At 45.9% G+C, this 24,917-nt stretch overlaps 1 protein-coding gene across 1 annotated transcript in view; it reads right to left on the bottom strand.

The window, feature by feature from the left end:
• The window catches only part of DDX56 (DEAD-box helicase 56), a 127,293-nt gene extending 112,999 nt beyond the window's left edge, over window positions 1–14,294 (bottom strand). Inside the window, exons 1-2 of the mRNA XM_085636089.1 lie at window positions 14,030–14,294; window positions 2,911–3,072 (exon numbers count right to left, since the gene is read on the bottom strand). Coding sequence (XP_085492215.1) covers window positions 2,911–3,072; window positions 14,030–14,089 — 222 coding nt within the window. The 5' untranslated portion in view covers window positions 14,090–14,294. The remainder of the gene's footprint in view (window positions 1–2,910; window positions 3,073–14,029) is intronic.
• Window positions 14,295–24,917: the final 10,623 nt, after the last annotated feature.

Below are 24,917 nucleotides of genomic sequence, written 5' to 3'. Positions count from 1 at the left end.
CAGCGATTGAAGGCCGACGTAGCGAGATGGCGACGACTTCCGCTCTCGCCGCTCGGACGGGCGGCATTGTTTAAAATGATGTCGCTGCCTCGTTTCTTGTATGCCTTGCAAAATACTCTTGATGTCGTGCCGGCCCGTTATTTCCGGGAGGTGGAGGGTCTTCAGCGCCAACTGTTTTGGGACGGGCGGCCGCGGATTGCTCTCGCCAAGTTGACGCTCCCTTGGTATGATGGGGGGGGGTCGCCCTCCCAGATATTAAACGATACTATTGGGCGTCTCAGTTGGCGGCGGTGAACCACGGGATATATGGTCCTGCCTTAAACCCGGCCTTTGAGATGGATAAACTCCTGCTTCCGGGTGGAGACTATAATAGGGCGCTGTACTCGGTGACCCAGGACATGCGGTTGACGGGACCCACGCGGGTGGCGGTGCACGTGTGGCACGCGGCGAATGCTGCGATGGGGTGGAGGGATCGCTTGACTCGGGCGACGCCGTTGTATGCTTCTGGGCGGTTGGGCTGTTTGTGGAGATCGAAAGGCTTTGAGAAGTGGGATATGATTGGTATATGTAAGGTGGGTGATCTGTGGGCGAAGGGAGCTTTCAAAACGTTCGAAATGCTTAAAATTGAATATAAATTAAACGATAGAGAGTACTTCCGGTATGCTCAAGTCTACCATGCACTTTGTTCGGTCTTTCCGGATGCTACTGCTATCCCCGAGTATTCCCCACTGGAGGATAGAGTGTTGGATGGCTATGTGCCCGACAGCACTATTTTCCTGATTTATAAGAAACTCATTAATGATCGTGCGGACTCGCTGCTCCGTTTGAGGGAGGCGTGGACGGGCGATGGCTTGGAATTGGATGATGAGGACTGGGTATCGGCGGTGGCCTCCCCGAAAGAGGTGGCGATCCCAGCCCGCCTACGGTTTGTACAGCTGAAGATCCTCCATAGAGTGTATGTCACAGGGCCCGGTTTGCTGCGTATGGGTTATTCGATGGATGGATTGTGTAAGCGTGGATGTGGCCTGCCGGGCACGTTTCTTCATATTTTGTGGGAATGTTCGGAGGTTGTGCGATTCTGGAACGGTATCCACACCGTAATGGAGGGGGTCACGCATGTGGCCCTGTTGCCAGAGGCTAGGAGGTGTTTGTTGAATGTCTGGGAACCGAATGATTGTAATGCGGCACAGACGCAGTAGGTGACCTTGGGGTACATGGTGGCTAAGCGTAACATTGCACAGCTATGGGGCTCCCCGAGGCCGCCCACGATTGACGTATGGAAGGAGAATATGGACTGGTGTATGTTTAGGGAAAAGACGGCGTATGTGGAGAGAGGCAAGCCAGGGAAATGGACTAGGGTATGGGGTCCGTGGAATCTATATCGGGGACGTATCTGCACCCCGCCTCTGCCATTAGAGGTAGATATTGCTCTGACCCCCTAGCCGCGCGTTCCGCGAGAGGGCTTGAGGTGTGCTCCATGCTTTGTTTTCCCATTGCCCCCCTCTACAGCTTCCGGACAGGAACTGCTTTGGACACTATATGTTATTCCCCGTCCCGGGAAGAGCACGCTGCTACTTCGGACTCTCATTGCCTTGAGTGTGTTTTATATTTAATACAAAATGAAACTGTTGTTTTCAATTGCTCCTGGCCTACGGCCACGGCCTGTTATATGTGCTTACGAACTGCCGGGCGCCTTGCCTATGGTTCGACGGATTGTGTGGCGTTACATTGCGGGCCCCCGGGCTCTATAGCGGCCGGCCCTGGTGGTTGTAGGCCCTTGTTTGTATTTTATTGTGTGCTAACGGTTTCGAATAAAAATTTTTAAAAAAACAAAAAACTAATCAGTTAAAATATTACTAAATTATCCATAACTTGATATCATCAACGATGGTAAAGTGACAGTGTACAAAGTGCAAATATTTCAAGAAAGAGCAGCTAAAGACAGGCAAATCCTTAAATCTCAGAAAGGTTACAGTTAGCAGCATTAAATGAAAGTGCAGGTGTGCATAGTACAATATGTAAATACAAGCAGTATAAAGTCCAAAAATACATATTGTACAGCCTAATCCAGCAAGCATCAATTCATAGAAAAACGTGAGCGGAGGGCCATTTTCAGGAAGGTGCACCTGGCAGTTTCATCTGGCAGTCCCATTAGGAGCAAACTATCTAAAAGACTTCATTCACTAAAATCTAGGGTCAGACACTCCCACATTTTACATTCAAACGAGAACTATTCAACTTTCTCTCAAGCAAAGTCAACCTGTCTGGGTTTTTATCCTGCACATATTCAAAACTGTTAAACAGCTCCTACTTTGAAAAAAAAGCTCTCAAAATTTCTTTTAGACTTAAAATATTTTGCCCCATCTGCCCTATGGAAGAGTCAGCTACAGTTTTATGCTACCCAAAAGAACACATTTCTGACAGCAAGTGCAATCCATTTTCAAAGACCAGCTGACAGCAAGTACCAAAACATAAATAGAAAGCTCCCATTATGAAAATGAACAATATATGATAATGAAATATCAAAGTGATTGCTTTTCAATATGTAGTTCAAGGTTGTTTTGTTCTGCTACCTGAAGTGGTTTAGGCAATGCTATACTCGGACCTGCCACGGAGTTTCACTGCTGTATTGGAGCGGGTCAGCGCTCTCCAATACATCAGCTAATGTTGAACTCACTTAATAATTCTGATATAACACAGTCTTGCTTGTTACCCCTGTACTAACATCAATACAAGTTCTAAAATCGTCTACTATAAAAGACAAGTGACCCAAAGCACTATACTAAGACTACACATGCACACCATTTAAGAAAGTGTCCTAGTGAAAATATTCTCATGGGAAAAGATAGTATAATAGGTGTATGTTCAAGGAAATTAAAAGGTATCCCCCGACTGCATAGTGGAACTTACAGTTTTAACATGCAGAAGGTGCTGAATGATGGGCACAGAGTAAGCTGCAGTTTTCCCGGAGCCGGTCCTGGCACGAGCAAGCAAGTCCTTTCCTTCCAGGGCCAGAGGGATGGCTTTCTCCTGGATGAGCGTTGGTTTGGCCCAGCCGAGGTCAGCGATGGCCTTAAGAAGTAAGATGCAATTCATAGTTAGCAGGACTGGCATCCTATTCTTCTACAGAGCTTTAGATAACATTTGAAAAGCAATACAGCCCTTGAAGGACCACTCCCTTTCCATCTAGCGGCAACAGGTGCAAGAATATGGTTCATTAGGTAAAGATACATCCATCTCTGTTCTCAAGATCAACCTATACAATGACCCTGTTGGCATGTGGCAAAATAAAATACAAGCATTGGCAAAGCCAATAGGTCTCACCTATGCAAGAGCTAGTTGCTTTGCCAATGTGTTTTAGCCATGTTGTACACCAGTGTGGCTGCTGTTGAGCATGGCTAAAAGTTAGTGACAGAGAACAGTGTCGTAGAGTGGAGTAGCGAAGAGTGGAGTAGAGTGTTGTGGAGTGGCAAAGAGTGCAGAGTCAACTCACACAGAGTAGACCAGCATAGATAAGTGCAGAGGAGATTGGGGTGTCAGAATGGGGTGGCAGAGAATGCGGTGGCAGAGAGTAGAGTGGCGAAGAGGGCAGTGGCGTTAAGAGGTACAGGCGAGAGTAGAGAGGCGAAGAGTGGAGTTGCAGAGTGCAGTTGCGTGGAGTGGTGTAAAGTACAGTGGAGGGCGTATTCATGGTGTGGAAGCACACTGCCATAACAGACAACATTTATAATTGAAATGACCATTACATTTGCACAGAAATAATTTTAATAATAAAACTATACAGTGCACAGACAAAAATGTGTGGAAATTTCATCACTTAGTGCAATGATGTGTTTTAGGTTCAAATCGGTTTATTGTTTTTAAAAGGGCACAATACAACAACAGCCCACCTACATCCACAGGCCAGTGGGTAAATTAAAGAAAAGACTAAAACAGACAGCTTGAAGAGGGCAAAGAGGGTGGGGGTGGAACGACCAGAGAGAAGACATGTATTCGACAGGGCCTAACAAATACCCAATAAAACACTTCCTTATACGTGAATGAGGTCATAAGACGAAGAGGTGGATATGCCAATCGTCAGTGTGGGTCGGTTGTGTGAGGTGGAGATAGACAGGGCAAGTCAGCTCCCTAAATTACCCAGCTAAAAATCCACTACTAAATACCCATGTCTTATCAAACCATGGAGGTGTATGGGTTACAGTAGCTGTCAGTTTTTCCATTCCCAGGAGTTCCCATAGTTTGGACAGCATCTGTGCCCCCACGGGACAACAGCACCTGCCTGGCGGCACCCAGCTTTCATGTGATGGCTCGCCCACATCGCGATTTCAGGGGATAAGTCAACACATTTGGGAGGCCCAGTAATATATAACTAGGGAACCGAGGAAATTCTGTGTCATGGATTTCATCAGTATCAACTCAGACATCTGTCCAGAAGTGTTGTATTTTAGGACAATGCCAAAGTAAATGTGTGAGGGTGCCCCCTTGGCCACATTGTCTCCAGCAATGGGAATTCCAGGTTTCCACTGAGCTGTTCCAGCCAGTGTATAGTACCAATAATGGGCTATTTTAAGGAGCTTTTCTTTGCCCGCCGTGCTACACGCTGACGCTCTGGTCCTATGTACTATTTCATGCCATTCCTTAGGTGTGAAATTACGCTTTAACTACTTCCCTTCTATGCTGTGTTGATGATTTGGTGTGCGTTGTGGGGTTGAACAGGAAGGCATACATATCAGAACTAATGAGTTTGTCTGGCTGTTGTGCAATAAGCCATTTCTCAAATGGTGTAAGTGGGCAATCAGCATAGGGACGATTGTGAGGTTGTAGGATCCAGAGACAGAGAGCAAGATAGTGCCAATAGGGGTTGAAAGGAAGGTTACACTTAGAGCAGAGTTGGCGGAAGTCCATCATTCAGTCAGCATCAAAAAAATCCTCTACCCTCTTACTGTTCACTTCCTGCCATTTGAGATAAATAGCGCCCTGTGGTGCCGTGGGGAAATCTGGATTACTTCTGAATGGGGTTAGAGGTGATATATGCGAAGAAAGACATTGCATTTCTTGAACCCTGTCTAACACTCCCATTGTGGCACAGGTGAGAGAGAAACCCTGTGCGGACGATGAATCTAGGGGAGCCAGGGCACCTTCCAAATATGTACTACTGCAACCACTTGGTCGATGAAGCACCAGTGCTTCTTAGAGCTTACCCTGTTCTACTCCACCATGTAACGAAGCGGGCAGCCTGGTAGTACTGCTCCAGGTGTGGAATGCCCAGTCCCCCATCAGCTTAGCTCAGTTATGCTTATTTTCATGCCATTAGTGCCTTCTTCCTTGCCCAAATAAAATCATTTATGAGGTGTTGCAATTTATCAAAGACATGTGCAGGAGGCTGCAGGGCCAGCGTTTGCATGACAGGGAGTAAAGTCATATTGATTGCTGCCAGCCTCCCCAGCCACGATGGCATATATTTCTTCCATGAGGATAGTTCCACTCTGGCATTGGAGAGGATGGTGGAGTAATTCTCCAAGGAGGTGTGCTGTGTCGTGGGGTGTATCTGGAGCCCCAGTTAGGTACAATGCGACCTAAAAATGAGCTATTGATGTTCCCACCCTAACACGATTTCACACATCGCATGATGTCACCAGAGCTTTACATTCCTCAAATTCCTGTTTGTTGAATCAGGGATTCTGCTGAAAGCATAAAAGGTGATGGGCAATAAATTCACAGGTCTTGACAAGAAAGGAAGTTAACATGGTAATCTCTAATATTAGGATATAATGGGACTTTCCTGCAAGTAGCAATATCTTATTGTCTGACAGGCACACAGCTGGATCACACAAACGTTTCCTTTCTAAACCCTTGAAATAAGATATGGGCTGTGGATCCTAGATGACAGAAATTAAGAGTATAATAACTTCAGAACATTGTGTAACAGATACAGGGAAACTTTTGCAAACAACTCTTTGCTATTCCCAGAGGCAAACTTGTTAGGTCTGGGCTTCAATAGCACAGCTGTCAGACTGTCCTATTGCTAACAGTAGGCTTTGGGTCAGCCCGATTCAAAACTATCATCTTTCTTTGACCAGCCTCTTTCAAACATTGCTTTGAGACTTTGACAATCTCATCTTCTCTCAGTCCAATAGCACTCATCTTCCACTTAATGCTATTGGTTGTTTAGGTCTATCCATCTGCCTCCAGTCAAGGGAATTAATCAAGATTGGTTGCTTGGTACATAACAAAAGTGTGGCAAACATTCGAATTAACAAGCATACAAGAATCTGCATGCTTTTCATTTCTTCCTAGTACCCGTTGAACACAAGAGGTACTTACCTTCTGATTCACATTCATTGCAGATCCCTGGTTGCCTTCACTCAGAGAGGGACGCCCAAGGGAGTCTACTCCCATTTTTGGGTGAGTAATTTGTGTACCCACACCATTTTCGTTAGTTGGAACACCTTAATTATTCCCCTCTCAAATCCAGGCTGTCACCTCCCCTTGTCCTGAAGAAGACCCATTATGAAATTATAACTAAGCGTTGTCAGGGTCGAAAAGTCGACGGCTATTGTCGGTTCAGCCTCTACAAGTCTCCTGGTGTAAATCACTAAGCAATCACGCTAGCGACCAGAGTTATTGTGTTTGCGCTGACCAGCTTGTATATACTGTTTTCACTTTGTATATATTCACTACACCACCATCACTGAGCACCTGATGTCACTATACACCTTGTCACTGCAATTTCTTTCTTTTGGCTTTGATAGCCCTGTAAAATGTTTGTAAATACCCATGGGAGCATCAATTCTTTTGAATACAATACTATTATTTACATCTACAAATGAGTGCTGCGTATTATTATTATTATTATCGTGGTGTTCCTACATTCTGGTATGCTTAAGTTAATTGGAATGATTACCAAACTTTTGTTATGTACCAAGCAACCAATCTTGATTAACTCTGCTTTGCAAAATATATCTTTCTTTTCCCCCGACTGAACCATTCTACCATTAAGGCAGCCTAATCCAAAGAGGAGCTTGTAAAATAAAAATAAAAATAAAAATCTTTGCAAAAAAAAAAAAAAAGTGAGGAAGGAAGGAAAAGAAAGAAATAATTCCTGGTCTCAGGAAAAAATATATATTTGTATCAAAATAACAATACATCAGGAAAAGAATTCCTTATTTACTTAAAAAGAAATTGGTTTTATCTCCAACTGACAAATGTAGGGATTAGCAAAAACCAAAGGAAATGATGGACGGAGTGTTGAACATTGCAAGCACTCACCCCCAGTCAACTGATCTGGGTTTAATCCATCACCGTTCTTTAGCCCACTCTGCCACCCTAGTTCAGACATGGCCATATGCAAATCAGTCTGACCCTGTGCCTCATGGGAACAGTCCAGCCCGAACTGCCAAGCCATGTCTTCCCTGGACCGGAAACAAGCTTCCTAGGACCGGTTTCTGGCATTTCAGCCGTCTTCAGCCAGGTTTGCTTGAATCCAGTGGCAAAGTGAGCAAGGGACTCACGTCTGAGCATACCCTGCCAACTTATGGCGAACAAAGCAAAAACCAAAGGAAATGATGGACGGAGTGTTGAACATTGCAAGCACTCACCCCCAGTCAACTGATCTGGGTTTAATCCATCACCGTTCTTTAGCCCACTCTGCCACCCTAGTTCAGACATGGCCATATGCAAATCAGTCTGACCCTGTGCCTCATGGGAACAGTCCAGCCCGAACTGCCAAGCCATGTCTTCCCTGGACCGGAAACAAGCTTCCTAGGACCGGTTTCTGGCATTTCCTTTGGTTTTTGCTTTGTTCGCCCTAAGTTGGCAGGGTATGCTCAGACGTGAGTCCCTTGCTCACTTTGCCACTGGATTCAAGCAAGCCTGGCTGAAGACGGCTGAAATGCCAGAAACCGGTCCTAGGAAGCTTGTTTCCGGTCCAGGGAAGACATGGGTTGGCAGTTCGGGCTGGACTGTTCCCATGAGGCACAGGGTCAGACTGATTTGCATATGGCCATGTCTGAACTGGGGTGGCAGAGTGGGCTAAAGAACGGTGATGGATTAAACACAGATCAGTTGACTGGGGGTGAGTGCTTGCAATGTTCAACACTCCGTCCATCATTTCCTTTGGTTTTTGCTTTGTTCGCCCTAAGTTGGCAGGGTATGCTCAGACGTGAGTCCCTTGCTCACTTTGCCACTGGATTCAAGCAAGCCTGGCTGAAGACGGCTGAAATGCCAGAAACCGGTCCTAGGAAGCTTGTTTCCGGTCCAGGGAAGACATGGGTTGGCAGTTCGGGCTGGACTGTTCCCATGAGGCACAGGGTCAGACTGATTTGCATATGGCCATGTCTGAACTGGGGTGGCAGAGTGGGCTAAAGAACGGTGATGGATTAAACCCAGATCAGTTGACTGGGGGTGAGTGCTTGCAATGTTCAACACTCCGTCCATCATTTCCTTTGGTTTTTGCAAATGTAGGGATTAAGCAGGTCTTGCTTTCCAATTTTATCTGAAGATTTGATAAGGACAAGGGAAGCCACCTATGAAGGTGCAAGGCTGAGGTCTGTAAGACTCTCTAGATCATAAGCTGAGCAAGTTCAGTCACCACATAGCTTTCAAGAAAAAGATAATTAAAACAGTGTTTGAGGGAGACTGGCGCTTTGAACCCCCAACTTAGCAGTTACAGCGGGGTGAAGCTCTTAATGGCCTATTCTGTCGGCAACTGGACACACACAACATCATAACTGAGTCAGTAGAAAGAGGGGTGGATAAAAAAGGGAAGAAGGCCGGAAGGATGGGTGAAAGGAAACATGGGTGGGTGTAAAGGTGTATGTGAAAAAGGATACATGAATGAGTGAAAGGTCTTGATGGGCGAAAGGAGACATTGGCGAAAGGCTGGATGGATAAAATAGTGAAAGACAATGATTGGTGAAAAATAAAAAATAAATGGGTGACCAAAGGTAAAATGGTGGGTATCAGCCGGTGGATAGACTGATGAAAGGATGAATATCAAGATGCTTCAATGGAAGAAACAAGGGATCTCTTCTGAAGAGAGTCTAGTTCAGCCACTTCGCTTGCACGGTGCCATGAGCCATTTGGTTCAAAGTGGGGGGAATTTAAATTTTGTTGCTACTCCCTAGGAGACAGTCACCTTTTGTGAAGACTAGCCAGGCACAAGCACAGCCCAACATGCGGAACTGGGTGCTACCTACATTTTCCATCTGGAGTACCTCTGTTTAAGTCAAAGGAAATCTGAGCCTACACCTCTGAGAAACACTCTGGCCCCTACTAGTCAATCAAAGATCATCCCAGAAATATCCACTTAGATGGGATAATTCTAATATATTGAATGCTAAAGTATAACGTTTAGATGTGGGAGGCGATAGGAACATTCTGACATGGTGTGTAGTTAAAAAGGGGGTTTATCAGGCATTAAGTAAAATTATAGGAATAGCCAATGGATAGCAAGGCGTTAAGTTATCATTAGCCCAGTCATGGGTCATATAAACTAGATTATCTAGGCATTCACAACTTCACAGAAATGCCTGATCACCACGTCCATTCATTTCATTTAACATCCTAGGGCAGGTCTAATGCCAAAAAGCAAAATGCATATGCACAACCCAAGCCACACCTGAGGTTGCAACCCACCATTAAGAGTAAACACACAATTCAAGCATTGGCAAATCCAACAGGTTTGGGGCCATCTGCCAGCCTTTTGGCAATCATTCCTTTGTTTTGTCATGGCTATTGCATAACCTTGTTTAATAATCTACTAGGCGTTTGTCAATCTAAAACAAATTGATTAAAGGAAAAAAAAGAATCAGTCTCAAAAAAGCAAACATTACCATAGTACTTCCTGGCACTGAAGGGAACTACTTTGTATGTGGATGTGTTCCTTGTAAAAGTGAAGTAGGCCATGACTCACAATGAAGTCAGCCAATGGTTGAAGTGGGGTGACATGTTGCCCCTTGATGCATGCTCGAGTGTGTTGAAGAAAATGGTTAATAACATAACCACAGACAAATAGATGAAGTGTGGCTGTAAACCCCTTTAACTAAGTCATACACATACTTTTAGTAAAAATCAAAAGGTCTTGGCTAAAACAGACTAAAGAAAACCTAATCGATGTGCCACTGGCCGTCATCCTCTTGCCTTTGAGAAAGAAAGAATGGGAAAAAGAAAAAAGTTAAAGAATGAAAGCAGAAAAAAAAGTAAGGCACAAAGGAAAGGCGAGAAGGAAAGGAAAGTAAGGCACAAAGGAAAGGAAAAAAGAAGTAAGATTCGAAAGAAAGAAAGGGATCAAAGCAAAAAGAATGAAAGCAGGAAAGGAAAGGAGGAAGAAATCGAGAAGGAAGGCATGAAAAAAGGAAAGTGGAAAAGAAATAAGGCAAGAGAGAAGGAAAGAATGTAAAAAAAAAAAGAAAGAAGGAATGGATGAAAGAAGAAAGGAAAGCATGGAAGGAGAAAAAGGAATATAAGAAAAAAGAAAAGAAAAGAAGAGGAATGAAAGAAAAGGACAGAAGTAATGAAAAAGAAAGGAATGAAAGAAAGAAGAATTAATTAAGGAAAGAAAAACAAGCTTTAAATAAAAGGTCAATCTCTTTTAATTGGATATCTTGGAAAAGGTAATGCATAGAATTCGAGTTAGGGGAGGGGCCTCAAAACTCCAAGTCCAGTTTCACTGCTTGGAATCCTGGATTTTTCTCTGGTCCTCCAGCAATTTCCCCGTGAAATCGGTATCCTGCGCTTAAGAGGCCTAATCCAAATAAGCTTCTTTTCAGCAACTCGCCAACACACTTATTGGCCACACACTCGAGGGATCTCCCTCCCCTCATTCCTTCTGAAGTGGAATCATAACATGCTCTCCATTTGGCAATCCCTCCTTTGGCAATCAAAAATCTCAATCTCTTCCCCCGCAGTTGCAGTTATTTATCCCTCACTCTCGTGCAAGATGCAGCCTTTTTTTACCCTCCTTTGCCCCCATACCTCTCACGATACCAAAATAACCCATGGAGCTCTATCTTCACTCTACAGCTTATCCAACTCCACAAAACACTAAATACCTCCGGAAAAACTGCTGCTGCTCCCATCTTCCAATGTCCATCTCTCTCTCTCAATTAGCAATGTCTCACTCCCTCCTCTCGGATACATCCCAATGCTTTATCCACTCGTTATAATCAACAGTGATAGCTCTGATCAAGTCTGTCCGCTCAACGGTGGCAATATCTGCATAGCCTTTCATTGTGGGTTATCCATCTCTGATGAACCTCTATTCAACAACAGCCATGACTCACTAATAAACACATACAATGGGCATCAAGTAGGCTCCGTCCCACTGTTCTGAACCTCCTCCAGCATAACATGGATCTCCTCAAGTCAAAGAGCGCTCATCTGGATCATTCAATGTCTAATTTCACCTCTTTGTTAAGAGCTTTTTAGAAATTTCTATTCCAATACATATGGAAGGAATATACCTGGTGCACAATACTGAAGAGTTACCATGAGCCACATCCAAGGCACTACCCCTATTTCTCAAACTAGGACATTTGTGGCCTGCTCTGCTGGACGTCCATGTCACACACTCCTCCAACTCGACCACCATGGATAATATTTCCTTAAGCATAATACCAATTATTTTGACCAATACAGCTAAATGTCACACTTACTCGACAAAAGCAGTGGTAGACAGGAACATTATTCCCATCTCAATGGAATCTCTGGAGTCCGAGCACCAAAACTATACGTTCAGCTCTGCGCTAATTGAAATAACTGTAAAGCAGCGGTGAAACACAAGTTGGATATTGCTGGCACTATTACCAATCACAATATTGATTTACTAGCTTTAGGAGGCCTGATTCAGCAACTCGTCACAATGTTGGGAACTTTCCATTTCCTTGCAATTACCCCATGATAAATTGAGACTGCGAAGTGAGGATTGGAGGAGGAGGAGAAGTAATTTACAGGAAAGATTTTCAAAGTAAACAGATACCCAATAACTAGTTTCCTCACTCCAGAGCTCTACTAAGAGCAAATTACCTTATTATAGACTAAAAGTTATGTCACCCTTCTGTTGACAATACAACATTTATTGAGAAATGCCTGAAGCTCGTGACTAACCAAGCAATTTGTTGTGATGATATCTTTCTTGGCCATTTCGATCTTTACTGGTGCAACTCAGGTGATACAGCAGTCTTTTTTCATTTCAATAGAATTTTATTAAGTTTTGTCATATACGAAAACCATACAAAACAAATACAACTAAACATAAAACATGCACTTTGTATCGCATAACGTTACAGGGCAGCTCATGTTGGATGTACTATTGAGATACATTTTTTTTTTGTTACATTTTTAGGCTGCCACCCACCCTCTGTTCTCGTAAGCGGTCACATGATGCACAGATAGGGACAGGGAAGAAAGGGCCACAGCAGCAGTCTATCTCCTTTCCTCTGTGCTCTCTGAAAAGGATTTAGACCAACAGAGCCTTAGACCTCCCGAAACCAAAGTCTACACTCTGAATCTAATTATATCTAAGAAAAGGCTGCCCACCGGAGAAGACCACATAACTGTGAACTGGTCAGATCATCATCTAAGCTCTTTCTTACTGCTCCTCTCACACTCTGTAACTGGGACCAACTCACAAAGGAATAAACTTGGTTTTGAGACACCATAAGTCGTGACCTCAACACTTTGGCCTCAAGAGTACAGAATCCACTCCCTCTTATCAGTCCTAATGCCGACATCAACAACCTGCTCTCTTACTAATTTGGCTGTCTCTCAGAACTGTTTGAAGATTTAACACAATCCAAGAGCAAAAAAGACACACCAAACCTTTGGCTCCCCGGTTCAGTAAGAATTTTTTGAGAAAAAGAAATACCTGAAATTGTTGGCTTAGAGACAGTCACCTTCCACCATGAACATCATTGCCCTCAGGGTAGTAAGATCACTTTACAAATAATATGTCAACAATGCAAAGGTGATCCATTTCAGACTGCTTATCAATAAAGCCAGAAAACACCCCAAAAAAACTATCCTAAAAAAATCAAAACTGCTAACAACCCCCATCCATTTGATGTGGTAACTCCACTGCTAAATCGGAAGAACCTGCTAAATTCTTAGACAATAAAGTGAAATATATTGATTAGTCATTGCAAGATCTATTTTTCCCCAATTCAACCTGACCTCCAGTTGCAAAGAAGAGAAGTACATAGCAACATGTTGACTAATCAAATTGTATACCCACATCTCACCTGGACATCTAACACTGAGGGCTTAAAACTGAAGCTAGGGCTATATAAAGAATGGCCTACTTCGCACAAAATGCTCACACACGTCGCCTTCACGATACCCAACAGCCAAGCTACAGAAATCTGGCAGGAGCATATTGTCACGTAGTGCTGAAACCCTACTTCTAGAGCCCCTTAAATTTAAGAAGAAACGCACTGTTGTTCAGTCATTTTTGGGGAGAGCTACTGGAGTCTGAAACTCTTTACTTCCAGGCTTACATACCACTACCTCATTGCCTATCTTTAAAACTAAACTGAAAAGTTATTCGCTTTGAAAGATATTTGAAGGAATTGCTCCTAACGCTAGTGGAATATCGTATTCTTATAAAATGCGCTACTTTTTTGTAAGGCACGCTAAATACCCTAGAGTCCGGATTATACAAAACCACGACTGAATGAACAAATACATAATGTGACAGTATGAGAGGATGCTGTAAGGGAAAACTAGGAGGGGGGGGGAAGTGGCAGGGTCTGGGAAGTAGGAAGCGTCATGATAAAAGCCAGATCTGATGAGGGGGCTCGCTGGAATTTTAAAAGGGGCAATAAGTGACAGTCTAGTGTCGATCGTGAACCAAGGGGGCACAGTCGTGGCAAGTCACTAGCACGCACCGCAGGGACAACAAGAGGGGGAGAACTCCCATGGCAAGATCAGAAGGGGCGGCCCAGGGACAACTTCCATTCGGGTGCCCCACACGCACGCGATTGGAGTGGAGCGACGACATTGCAATTTCTCTCTACTTCCTTTCCGCCCGCACCTTAAGCAGTCGATCCTCCAGTCCCATCTCGTGGAACCTCAGTCCTGTAGGAGCCGCCATCCTGAAGCACGAACCACTGTATACCGCACACGCTGTCTTCAAGCACAGAAAGGGTCAGAGATCAGACAGTTCTGTTGTCAACAGAGAAAAGGGACTAAAGTATTGGCTAGGAGAAGCCATCTTGGACGAGGATGAAACCTGAATTATTTCGCTTTAGTCTGACAAATGCAATCACAGATTCCACCCCCACACAGCTCTGAACTTCAGTGATATTTGCAGTCTAATGGACCTCAAGTGTCTGGAAAGCAGAGCATTGTTGTGAGACTTCTCTCCGGTACGTAAATACGCTGCTTAACATTTGCAGAGACGGATTCGCTAGAAGACAACGTACGTGTAAAACTACTAGCGCTCTAGATTTAGATGTCAAAGAAGAAACAGAGGAAGTCACGGACTTCATGTTGCTTGAGTATAGGGTAAAGGAAACTACAACATATTTAAAGCAAATAAACAGCCAATAGTAAATTAACAATATATCTTGCATTACTGCATATTTGAAATAATAGACCAAAGTTCCCCAAAAATATTCAACACTTTCTTTCTAAGCGTGTTTTGCATGCTGCTTCCAAACTCCTAGTTTAAAACAAGCATTGGCATAGCCAATAGGTCTCGCCTTTGGGACTCTATAAGTGTTTAGCCAGAGATATTTGGAACGAAAGAAAGAAAGAGGGAGAAGGAGAGGGGGAGAAGGGGAGTGGGAGAGGGAGAGGGAGAGACAGATACTGCGCGTTACAAAAAGAGGGACCACCGGAGGGATGAAAAGAAATAGCGGATGAGTGCCTGGGTGATGGCTAGACAGAGAAAGAGAGACGGCAGAAGACTAAATACAGAGAAAAAGAAAAGAGCAGCAAAGAGACAAGGGGGAATGGTGAGAGGAAGAGTGGAAAGAGATAAACAGAGGAGCAGAGAAATAACGTACCCCCCCCCGGTCCCACTGGACCCGTCAGCTGAACCAGTCTGCGCTGTGTGAATGGAAATGGAACGAAAAGATGGAAAGGAAGCATGAAATAAATGAAAACATAGAAGAAAGAAAACAAGTTAAGTACGAGGAAGAATTAATTTAGAGGAAGAAGAAAAGAAAATGTCTCAGGATCGCGCTATTAATGTGTTTTAAACATTATGCAAAAATAACAACAGTGTGACGTGAAATGGAGTAGAAAGCCTAGAGAGGCATGAGAGCATTTCAGGGGGCTTGCATTTTGTCTGCTGCGCGCGCTTTAATAACGCTCTCAAGGAATTTTGTATTAATTGATAAGCTGGCATCAATCAACCCCCTTAAAAGAATGCACGGAAGATTAACCACCGCCCAAGTGTGCACATATAACCCTCGTTTATTAATGTAGAGCTGCACAACGTGTTAAATAATTGAGTATCCAGCGCTACACAAAACCTTAACTCACCCAGAATGATGCACTGGGCGTGGTCGTGTGATGTGCTGCGGCATTTTGGTGATTATTCAGGGTGACTTAAGGGTTTTGTACAGCACTATGAGGGAATGGTTTTTTATACATACATAAAAGTACATTCTATAAAGTCTTGAAGATACGTGTCTCCTCTTACTAACGTTGCTGGTAATGCTCTAGAGAGGTTAAGATTACCAAACCGGGTATTTCTTCTTCTCCGAAACATTACAAACAGCGCCTGTAAGGTCACTTCCTGATGCGGTAATACCATGAAGAGTAACGGTAATACCTCGCACCTTCTAGAAACGGTAGGGAGTGTGTATGGATTTTTTCCTGTTGGAGAAGTCTTGAAGAAATCACTAGTGGGAGCAGTGTCATTCAGCAAACCCCGAGACCAATGCCAAAATATTGCGGAAATTCCTGTTGCTATCCTGCCAATACAACGTTGTAAAATGGAGGCCATGGACCTACATGTAAAATATTTTAGTAATGCTCTGGTAATTTCTGGCAGCGGAAGCTGCGACACTAGGGGTGAACCGACATCCTTGCGGTAACACCGCGCACTAATTTTCTGAAGTGTCTGGCAAGTTTTTAGGTCTCGGCTCGAAGGCTGCGCTTGCGCAGTCTCGATCCGAGATTTAATGACTTGGAGAAGAGGGGCTTGAACCCGCCCCTCTTCTCCCCTGTTCTCCATTGGCTGGCCTCTTGAATGCTGGCCAGCCATTGGAGAAGTGGTCCCGTCACTCCGATCAGGCCCCGTCCTTTTCGGATCGGGGGCGTGTTTTTTGCAGAAAGTCTAATTATCTCCTCCAGCCAATGGCAAGAGGAGATAACAGCAAAACACGCCCCCGAATCCGAAAACGACACTGCGTTTCTCCAAGGCATTTCTGCTCTGCCTCGGAGAAAAGAATCAATCAAGAATTGACCACATAAATTGTGAAGTACAGATGACGCACACAACGTAAGAGTACAAATCACGGTAAAGCCAACGTGATTTGTACTCTTACGTTGTGTGCGTCATCTGTACTTCACAATTTATGTGGTCAATTCTTGATTGATTCTTCAATTGTCCTTGATCCATTTGTATAACAAAGTAATTGTTTTGCTCATACCCGACAGAACCATTGTTTTCTTATAATAATCATACCCAGGTTCTGAGGGACACAGGGTCACCCCATTGTTTAGACATTACTGCCTCGGAGAAAGGCGGTGGTGTGCTTGACTTTTGCAAGTACCAGTACCGACTGGTCGAGTAAGTCAGAGCCCTTCTCTCTCTACCTCCAAGAAAGGTCTTTTTCTCTCTTCCTTCCTTGCGGTGCTAGGAAGCTCGGGGGCGCTCGTCACTTTTCCTCTCCTAGGGTCAGCGCGATATTTCCCACCAAGGCGCGGCTTTCCTCAGTCGCCAGCAGCGTGTCGGGTCGTCTTCGCCTCCAGTCCGTAGCGTACTTCCAGCGGGTAGAGGCAGACCAGTGGGAATCGGCGCGCTTTCACGTCAGGCAAGCACTTGGAGGGCAGGCTCGGGTAGGGGGTCCAGTAACGGGGGACCCAGCCCCCTGCCTCGGGTAGGACTGGAGACGCGCGACACGGGGCTCCCCACCACCCTCGCGCTGCAGGCCGGTCGCACGGGCTCCTCTCCGCCTCTGTCTCTTCCCTGCAGATAAGAGACAGACTCAGAAAGGCCAGTGTTCAAGAAAATACTACCTAGAGCCCTTGGAGACTGCCCCGTGCCCTGTCCTTAATTATACTCTGCGTGCCCTGCCCCGGGAGAGCTTGTTCCTGTTCCTCCTGGTCCCCGAAGAGACCACCCAGTTCTAAAAACTAGAAGTCCCCCGGAAATTAACAGCGTCTTCGGTCAAAATGCACATTCGGAAGGTGAGTGGGCGCCGAACACCGAGGTGGCCGCGTGAGGCTGTGAGTGAGGGCAGAGGTGCGAGGCTGAGAGTTCGTGAGAATGACAGGGCCTAGAAGGAGAGCCTAGAAGGAGAGCCGGAGGCTGTGGCATAGTGAAGTGAATGCGGGAGAGGGCTGCGAAGGACGCCAGATAAGGATGCTATTGGTGAGACATAGAATGTAGTGGTAATCAAACAGCAAGTGATACAGGGAACATGGGTCGGAAGTAGGGGGGGGGGGGTGTGGATGGCCACGGGCAGAGATACCTGGGGGAGAGCGGCCCTGAGCACAGAGTACTGTCAAGAGAGAGCTGTGGGGGCAAAGAGTGCTGTGGGAGCGGAGCAGTCATCTAATGGTCAGAGTGCCTTGGGTACAGGGAACATGGCTGCGCGTGGAGTGAACAGAGGCATGGAGGCCAGGGCATCTCGAGGGAGAGGTTCTGTGTGTTGAAGGTGAGTGAGAGTGACGTGGGTACAGGGAACTGATCAGACAGGTCCTGGGTTAGGGCCGTTGGGGTGAGAAGGTTGTTTATACTCGCTCCGTCAGTACCTCGACCAGGGTCACACTCGGCCTTCTTGCAGAAAACTCACCCGAGGAAGGGGGCGGGCACCCTCCTTCAAGCCTTGGAGAGGGGAATGCTTTTGCAGGGCCTATGGGAGCATTGCTATGGATCCACCGTGGGGCAGAGGCGTTTTAAGGCATGGGCAAAGTGGGCTCGGGCCCATGCCCCAGCCTTTCAGGCCCCTCTGATAAACCCAGCTCTGTTCTGCAGAGGCTTGTCCTGATGACCCTGAATAATTCTTCAACAGATTGTTTGAATTTCAATTTCTCTTTCATTTATTTTTTAAGTGAGTGGTGTGTGAAAGTCTATTACAAACATTCTGCAGAGAAATGTGTTAATGCAACATCCAAAAATAAAGTTTCTATTCAAATCAAAATAAAACCGCATATATGAGAAACGGGAGGGGGGTCACAGAGATTATTTGCAGTGATACTAGTGAGCTGCTGCGTTACACAATTGAAAACACGCATCACTATCCATGAACGTTAGATGTAACAACTTTAGAATTTGGACGAGTGTGCCTCCCTCGTGCAAATTCGTGCACCAATTATTTGTATTTCTTGGTTGGGTTCTTCCCTTTTCCGAATACCCTCCTGCTAACACTGGTGTCAGCGCTCGCTGTGTTTTGTTGTGAACTTTTGAACAAGAAGTCCATGTATTTTTATCTTTAAGTAAAGCCACCTATGCGGTCTTTTCATTTGTGTAACTCATTCTGCTGCGCACAACTGGCCCATCTTTAATCTCTGCCACGTGAGACTCCTGTTTTAGAGGGCTAGACTTCAATATTTTGCCTTTAAATTAGGTTTTTTTTCTTCACTCCCACTTAAAACGTCCTTAACGCCAATGGGAAAAAATGCGGAAGTTAATTTCTCTAGTTGTTGCCTAAATCTCGTTCTTGGTTCCCAAATCCTGCTCGCCTCTTTTCCAGTCTAGGTTAGCCCCGTATCGTTTTCCGGGCCCTGTGGGGTCTATTCGCCTAAGTCGCTTATTAGGAGCCCCTCGAATCCTCTGGCTCTGCCACTGCCATGCCTTTTCTTTGTCCTCCCCTTCGTGATGTTGTTCGCCGACCTCTCGGTGCTCGCACACCTCCACTGCTTGCTGAGGGCTCGTGCCCCACCTCTCTCCAGCGGCCTACAGGGTGGTGGCGACCCCTGCTGGGAGGAGCTGGTACTTCCTCTCAGGACACAGCGCTGCCACGGGCCTCTTTTCTCTTCAGAGCAGCGGGAGTGCTTATTTCAACAAGCGCTTTCTCTTGAGTAGCCCAAGAAACTCTAAAGCTTCAATATTGATTAGGAGATGCACATTCATCTTTAATTGGTAATTACATTGTACCTCTGCTTGTTTTTAATGATTCAATTTTAAAGGTTACAATGAGTTTATGTTTTGTATCTACAGGTGCATGCCGGGTGATCATATAGAGACAAGTACTGATGATAAAAGTGTAAATAACAATGCCGTTTCTTTAAATGTTTTAAAAACAAAAACATAAACGAAAATAATATCATGAGCAATGCCAATAGCTCTAACTTTAACAATGCCGAGACCGTTGCATTGTAAATGCTTGTTTCATCTGGAGGGGATTTGTAGAAATGTTCCACAGAGGCAGTGTTTCAAGTCGGCAGTCCTAAAACATGCACGCATAATTTAGACTACTGCAGAAATGCCTGCATGTGGCATTGAACCCAGAAAAGAGAGTGTTCGGAACAAGCGGGGTGCCCCGGAGTGAGTGTAGCGCTGGTGCCGCGATTATAGCAAAAGTAAAGAAATAGATGTTTGTTTCTATTTCTTTACTTTTGCTATAATCGCGGCACCGGCGCTTTACTTTTAATGTTAAAAGTAAAGCACCGGTGCCGCGATTAGCAGGCTAACAAGCATTTACAATGCAATAGGTCTCGCATTTACGCGAGTTTGAGCTATTCACATTGCAAATAACAATGCCTTTTATTTGTGTTTTCGTTTTTCAAACATAAATAAAAGGCATCGTCATTTACAATGCCAATAGCTTAAACTCGCGTAAATGCGAGACCTATTGCATTGCAAATGCTTGTTAATTAAAGTGTGGTGTGTGTGGTGTGCAGGCGCGCAACACCCATTGGGCTCACCGAGTCCGAGGCAAGTCTCCTCTCCTAAGGATGCCTCATTCTGCTTGGCAGCAGTTTCAAACGCTTGTTAAAACGTATGCCCAATGTACCACGCATGTCTGGTGCGATAGTGAGTCTCTGGTAAACTAGGCGATAATTTGCTTCAATAGTAACTGCTGGGATATTATCTGATTGGCTGAGAGATTTCCTTCACGTTACAAAAAGCACTATCAAATTCGAAGTGATTTATAATGGTGACCTTCCCACTGTTACCTGTGTGGTAATTTAAACAACGTATTTTATTTATTTAGCTGCCGCGTTTTTAAGAACGAAAACACGAAATACCAGTTAATTGTAAGTGGGAGTTGTAGTCTTGTTCCCTGCAAGTGGACGCCACTAACGCCCTGGACAGCAATTTGTTTCAAAAAGAGAGTGCATGCACAGAATTACCCGATTTTAAAACTTTCTGCCCGCCTCTGTGCGCTTCCCATCACGTCCTGAACTCTTGTAAAAAAAATGTTTGCTGTGTGCAGTTTTATATAGCACAAACTCAACCCGAAGGAACCGGAGCGTGTTCCATAAGCACCGGTTGCATTACAAACGAACGCGTTTTTTTTAAGGCACAAGTGATTTGCCCAGAATCAAAGAATGCTTGAGCTGGTTCTCTAGCTTCAAGGCCAGCAGCTCTAGCCGTTAGGCCACACCAAACCCCTTTGAGTTTTTTCTAGCTATGATTTTTGCCTTCGCTCTATTACGAGCACGCTGCTCTCTACAGCGCTCCGGCGCTTATGCTGGGCGGGGTCTGTGCAGTGGGTAGACCCCAACAAACAAACGTTCAATAACAAAAGCCATTTGCCTTTCGAAATGTCACCTCAGACAGGATTCAAACGACAGCGAGACGTCTGTAGGAGGGTTGGGGGCCGTGGGGCTCGCACCACCATAAATGTGAGGGTTAGGTGAGTGAAAGGGGGGCTGCGAGATGCAGTAAACACCCAAAATGTGCAGTTTTCGTATCACACACGTTTTGAAGCTAGGTTGCAACCCCGCAATCAACCCCGCAAGCACACATACAAGGAAAGAGCGAAAGGAGCTGTAAGGGGGGATGGACGGGACAGAGACAGATCCCCCTCCCCCGGAATTCCCTGGAGTGTAAGAGAATTTTCTCAACCGGATAAATATTTTCCCGGGGAAGAAACACAAAGTTACGTGGGCAAATGCACATTATGCAAAATGACAGAGTGGCACTGTAAGTTACTTTTTTTTTAGAGCAAAATGCATTCTTGCTCATTTTGGCCGCAGGAGAGCGCTTCGAAAACAAAAATAGCACACTGTCGCATGCGATGCGAACAGCACCTTGTATCATTTACATGATGTGGAGTAAGTACGAGCCTCCGGGTCGGTTTAGCAGCCGGTGATTATCGGTAAATCACTTCATCTCCTGGTGCCTACCAAAACAAGTGACGAAAAGGGAGGAGGGAGAAGCAGAGCATATGGTGAGCACTTTGGCCGCTTTGATGTCCTCAGTGGCCGCGCAGCTCACTGAGGACATCAAAGCAGCCGCGAAAGTGATCAGGCAGTGCTTTTCAGGCTGCCAAATGGTGCGCGCGCCTGGCGCACATGCACTGTATTTGGAGGCCTGAAAAGCACTGTTTGCACTTCCAGATCCCCCTTTTACAAAAGCTCTCGTGAGAGCAGCATTAAAGCGCAGTCTCAGGCGAGACCTAAAAATGCTACTGCCGGCCACAGCTTGCAGTGCATGTGCGCGAGTGGTGCGCGCGCAGCAGTAATCACGCCATATGGCGCCTCTGCTGGAGCGCGCGCCCGCGCACATGCACTGCAAGTTGTAGCCCATGGTAGCCTTTTTTAAAGTCCTTACTAAAGTCTCTCCGAGCAGCGCATGCGCACTGACTCTGCGAGACCTACAAAAATCATTAAGAACATTTAGAAAGATAAAGGCCGATATTTAAAGAGTCAGTGAATGCAAGATGAATTTGCTAGGAAAGTAATGTTACCACAGTAAGGCTGAGCATAATTACTCCTTAACTTGGGTTTTTCATTGGATGACTACAACTCATATATTGGAATATCCATCAGACACGATTTTGACCAGGTCAACCATGCTTGTCACTACTGGTGAGTGTGAGAAGGGCTAGAATTAGACTCCAAATTTTTTTTTTTTTTTTGAAAAACCTTTATTGACATGTCAATCAAGAACAAGTATGGGCCTACAACCCCCCGGGGCCGGCCGCTAAGCAATCAGAGCAACAAAGATCAAATGTAAACACAGGCAGCACATCGGGGAGCAGAATCTTCATACTAATACTGTGAACAGCGCAGGTAGGACACCAGGAGAAAAAAGGGTTTTCATTTTACAATGGAACAAGACAGAAGGATCAGGTGCCGAACAATTTCCCAACAGCGATAAAAGGTATGCAGAGTAATAGACGTAAGCAATAAACAGCAATCTATTGGATCAATGGCGCAGACACAGGAAATTCAGGATGGGGAAGAATATCATAAACAGTTGCGCCTGCAGTCCCCCGCCCGAACTCCCAGAGAACACCCCGGAAATTGTGGCACACATGAAACGGCAACGAGTCATAACAAAGGAGGTGTATCACGCTGATCCCAGAAAAAGAAAAACAAGAGGAATCAGAGAGGAAAAAGGAGGCCATGGAAAAAGAGGTGAAAGACTAAAGAATCCCCTCCCCCAACCCCCCACCCTGCAGATGAGTACGGCCCCCCCCCCAGCAGTGTGCCTGTCGCCCTAGAACCAGACCCGAAATATAGAAGAATAGGGAAAAAGAAGTAGGAAAAGAACCCCACCAGACGGGGGGGTATAGAAAGTGTTAATAAACTGGAGGAGGGCCTTCAAAACATACCCCCGGCTTCTCCCTCCCGCACGGTAAGTTTTCCCCAAAGTAAACAATAAACAGCACAAAATCGATCGTATCAAAGAAAGATGGGGAGCATTATGCACCTATTATGCTAATAGCTATGCCATGAGAGCACGCAACCCCTGAGCCCGCCCGTCCACTAGATGACCACCCCTGAAGGATCAGCCTTATCCCTGACCACTCTTTGCAATTCTGCCCATGCCTACCCCTCGACCCAGCGCCATGTCCGATGTTCCAAGGTAAAGGAGTGCCCAAAAACGACCGAGAAGCGACGCACACAGGTGGGGTGGAAGTTTCTGAGCACCAACACAGTCCGCATCATGGAGGGACGGGCTTCCCAGTGCTGCCCCAGGATCTACACTGCACTCGAGGTCCAGGAAGGCAGAAGCAGCCAAAGTAGACAATTGTTGCTGGAATTGTCCCCGGGTCGCCGGAGGCTGTGTACGGGACGAGGCCACCACCTCCCACTCAGGTCCAATACCTCCGGGACAGATCAGACCCTCAGCTCGCCGATCACACGGTAGCATATTGTCCGGAGTGTACAGCTGTGCGCTAATCTCAGGGGTGGCCGCAACAGTGTCCTCCTGTGCGCAGTGTGGGAAGTCCCTGTGTACCTGAGGACAGGCGGGCCGCCACTGTCCCAACGCAGATGCCACACCGTCGAGCTTACTCCCCAAGACCCCGACGCCATGAACCAAGGAGGAATGAAGAGCACCAAGGGCCTCGAGGAGGTCGCCGTACCCCAGCACAGTTCTCTGCGATCGCTCCGCCACACTCCCAAAAGTCACACACTCCCAATACTGCTGCGACCCAGTGGACAGGATGGTAGGCCGCATCGCAACAAGATGGCCGCCGAGTATGCTCGACCCGTATTGGGGCCGGGACCCAGGGACAAGCGCCTCGAGGTCCACGTCGCTGGAGACAGGGTTCCGGGGGCAGGCAAAAAGTTATCCGTTGCGTGGTCACGGGCAACAGTCGTCCCCACCACGGACCAGCTCCCGCGAAAATCCGGGAGCGGCCCGCAAGGATCTGGGCGAGATACGGGCGGCGTCCGGGCAGCTCACCATCAAAGGCAGGGGCAATCACCGGAGGATCTGAGAATTGCACCCCCGGGCATGCACTCGGTCCGCTACGCTTGACAGTAGGAACGACCACGACGAAATGTAGGCCGAGTTTGGCACCGCTCCGGTGGACCGACTCCACCCAGTCACCACAGGCCGCTGTTGTTGAACTGCCATCCGGCCAAGGCGTCCACTCGAGGTCCTGGCTCCAGGGCTGCACGGGCCGCAAAGTTCAAAAGCACATTTCTCCGGCGATACCGCAGCCAGAAACCTCGGAGTCACACGATCGGGTGCCACTCTCCTTCAGAAACACAATCGCATAGCACAGGCTGAGGATCTCGTGCAGGATATCCGTGCGGGATGCGGAGGTTCACGGAGCCGGGAGTCTACGCTGCCGTCCCGGTCGCCATCTTGGCTCCTTTAGACTCCAAAATTGAGTTCTGTTTAGAGCTCTGTTCTATGCAAACCTGCTTTTGGGCACTGTATGGACTAAAGGAAGCCCTTACACCAGAGATGCGGCCATCCAATAGACCTCTGGATTGAAAACAAGCATTGGCATAGCCAATAGGTCTCGCCTTTGGGAGCTAATAATTGTTTAGGCAGAGATAGTGACTTTGTGTTTGTTTTTAAGCTGTGTTGTATAGAAGTTAGCAGTATGCTGAAAAGTTATAATAAAGATGTGTGAGAAGCATTTTTGTTACCTTAGATATGACCAAGAGAGTATTATGTACAACAGAATGACTATATTAAAAAAGTAATAATAATAATTAATTACAAGCTTTTTTTGATGTTTGAATACTGGCAACTTGTATCTGCCTGTCCCAATGGTTGCTTATTATGGTTTTTATTGTTAATGGGGTGGGTATAAATAACATGAGAGTGAAGGTTAGTTAGTTAGTTAGTTAGTGAGAGAGAGTTAGTTAGTGAGAGTGATATA

The sequence above is a fragment of the Triturus cristatus genome, chromosome 11, assembly GCF_964204655.1.
Source record: "Triturus cristatus chromosome 11, aTriCri1.1, whole genome shotgun sequence".
Lineage (NCBI taxonomy): Eukaryota > Metazoa > Chordata > Amphibia > Caudata > Salamandridae > Triturus > Triturus cristatus.
Note: the sequence above shows the minus strand (reverse complement) of the source record. Positions and strands in the feature narration are given on the sequence as shown.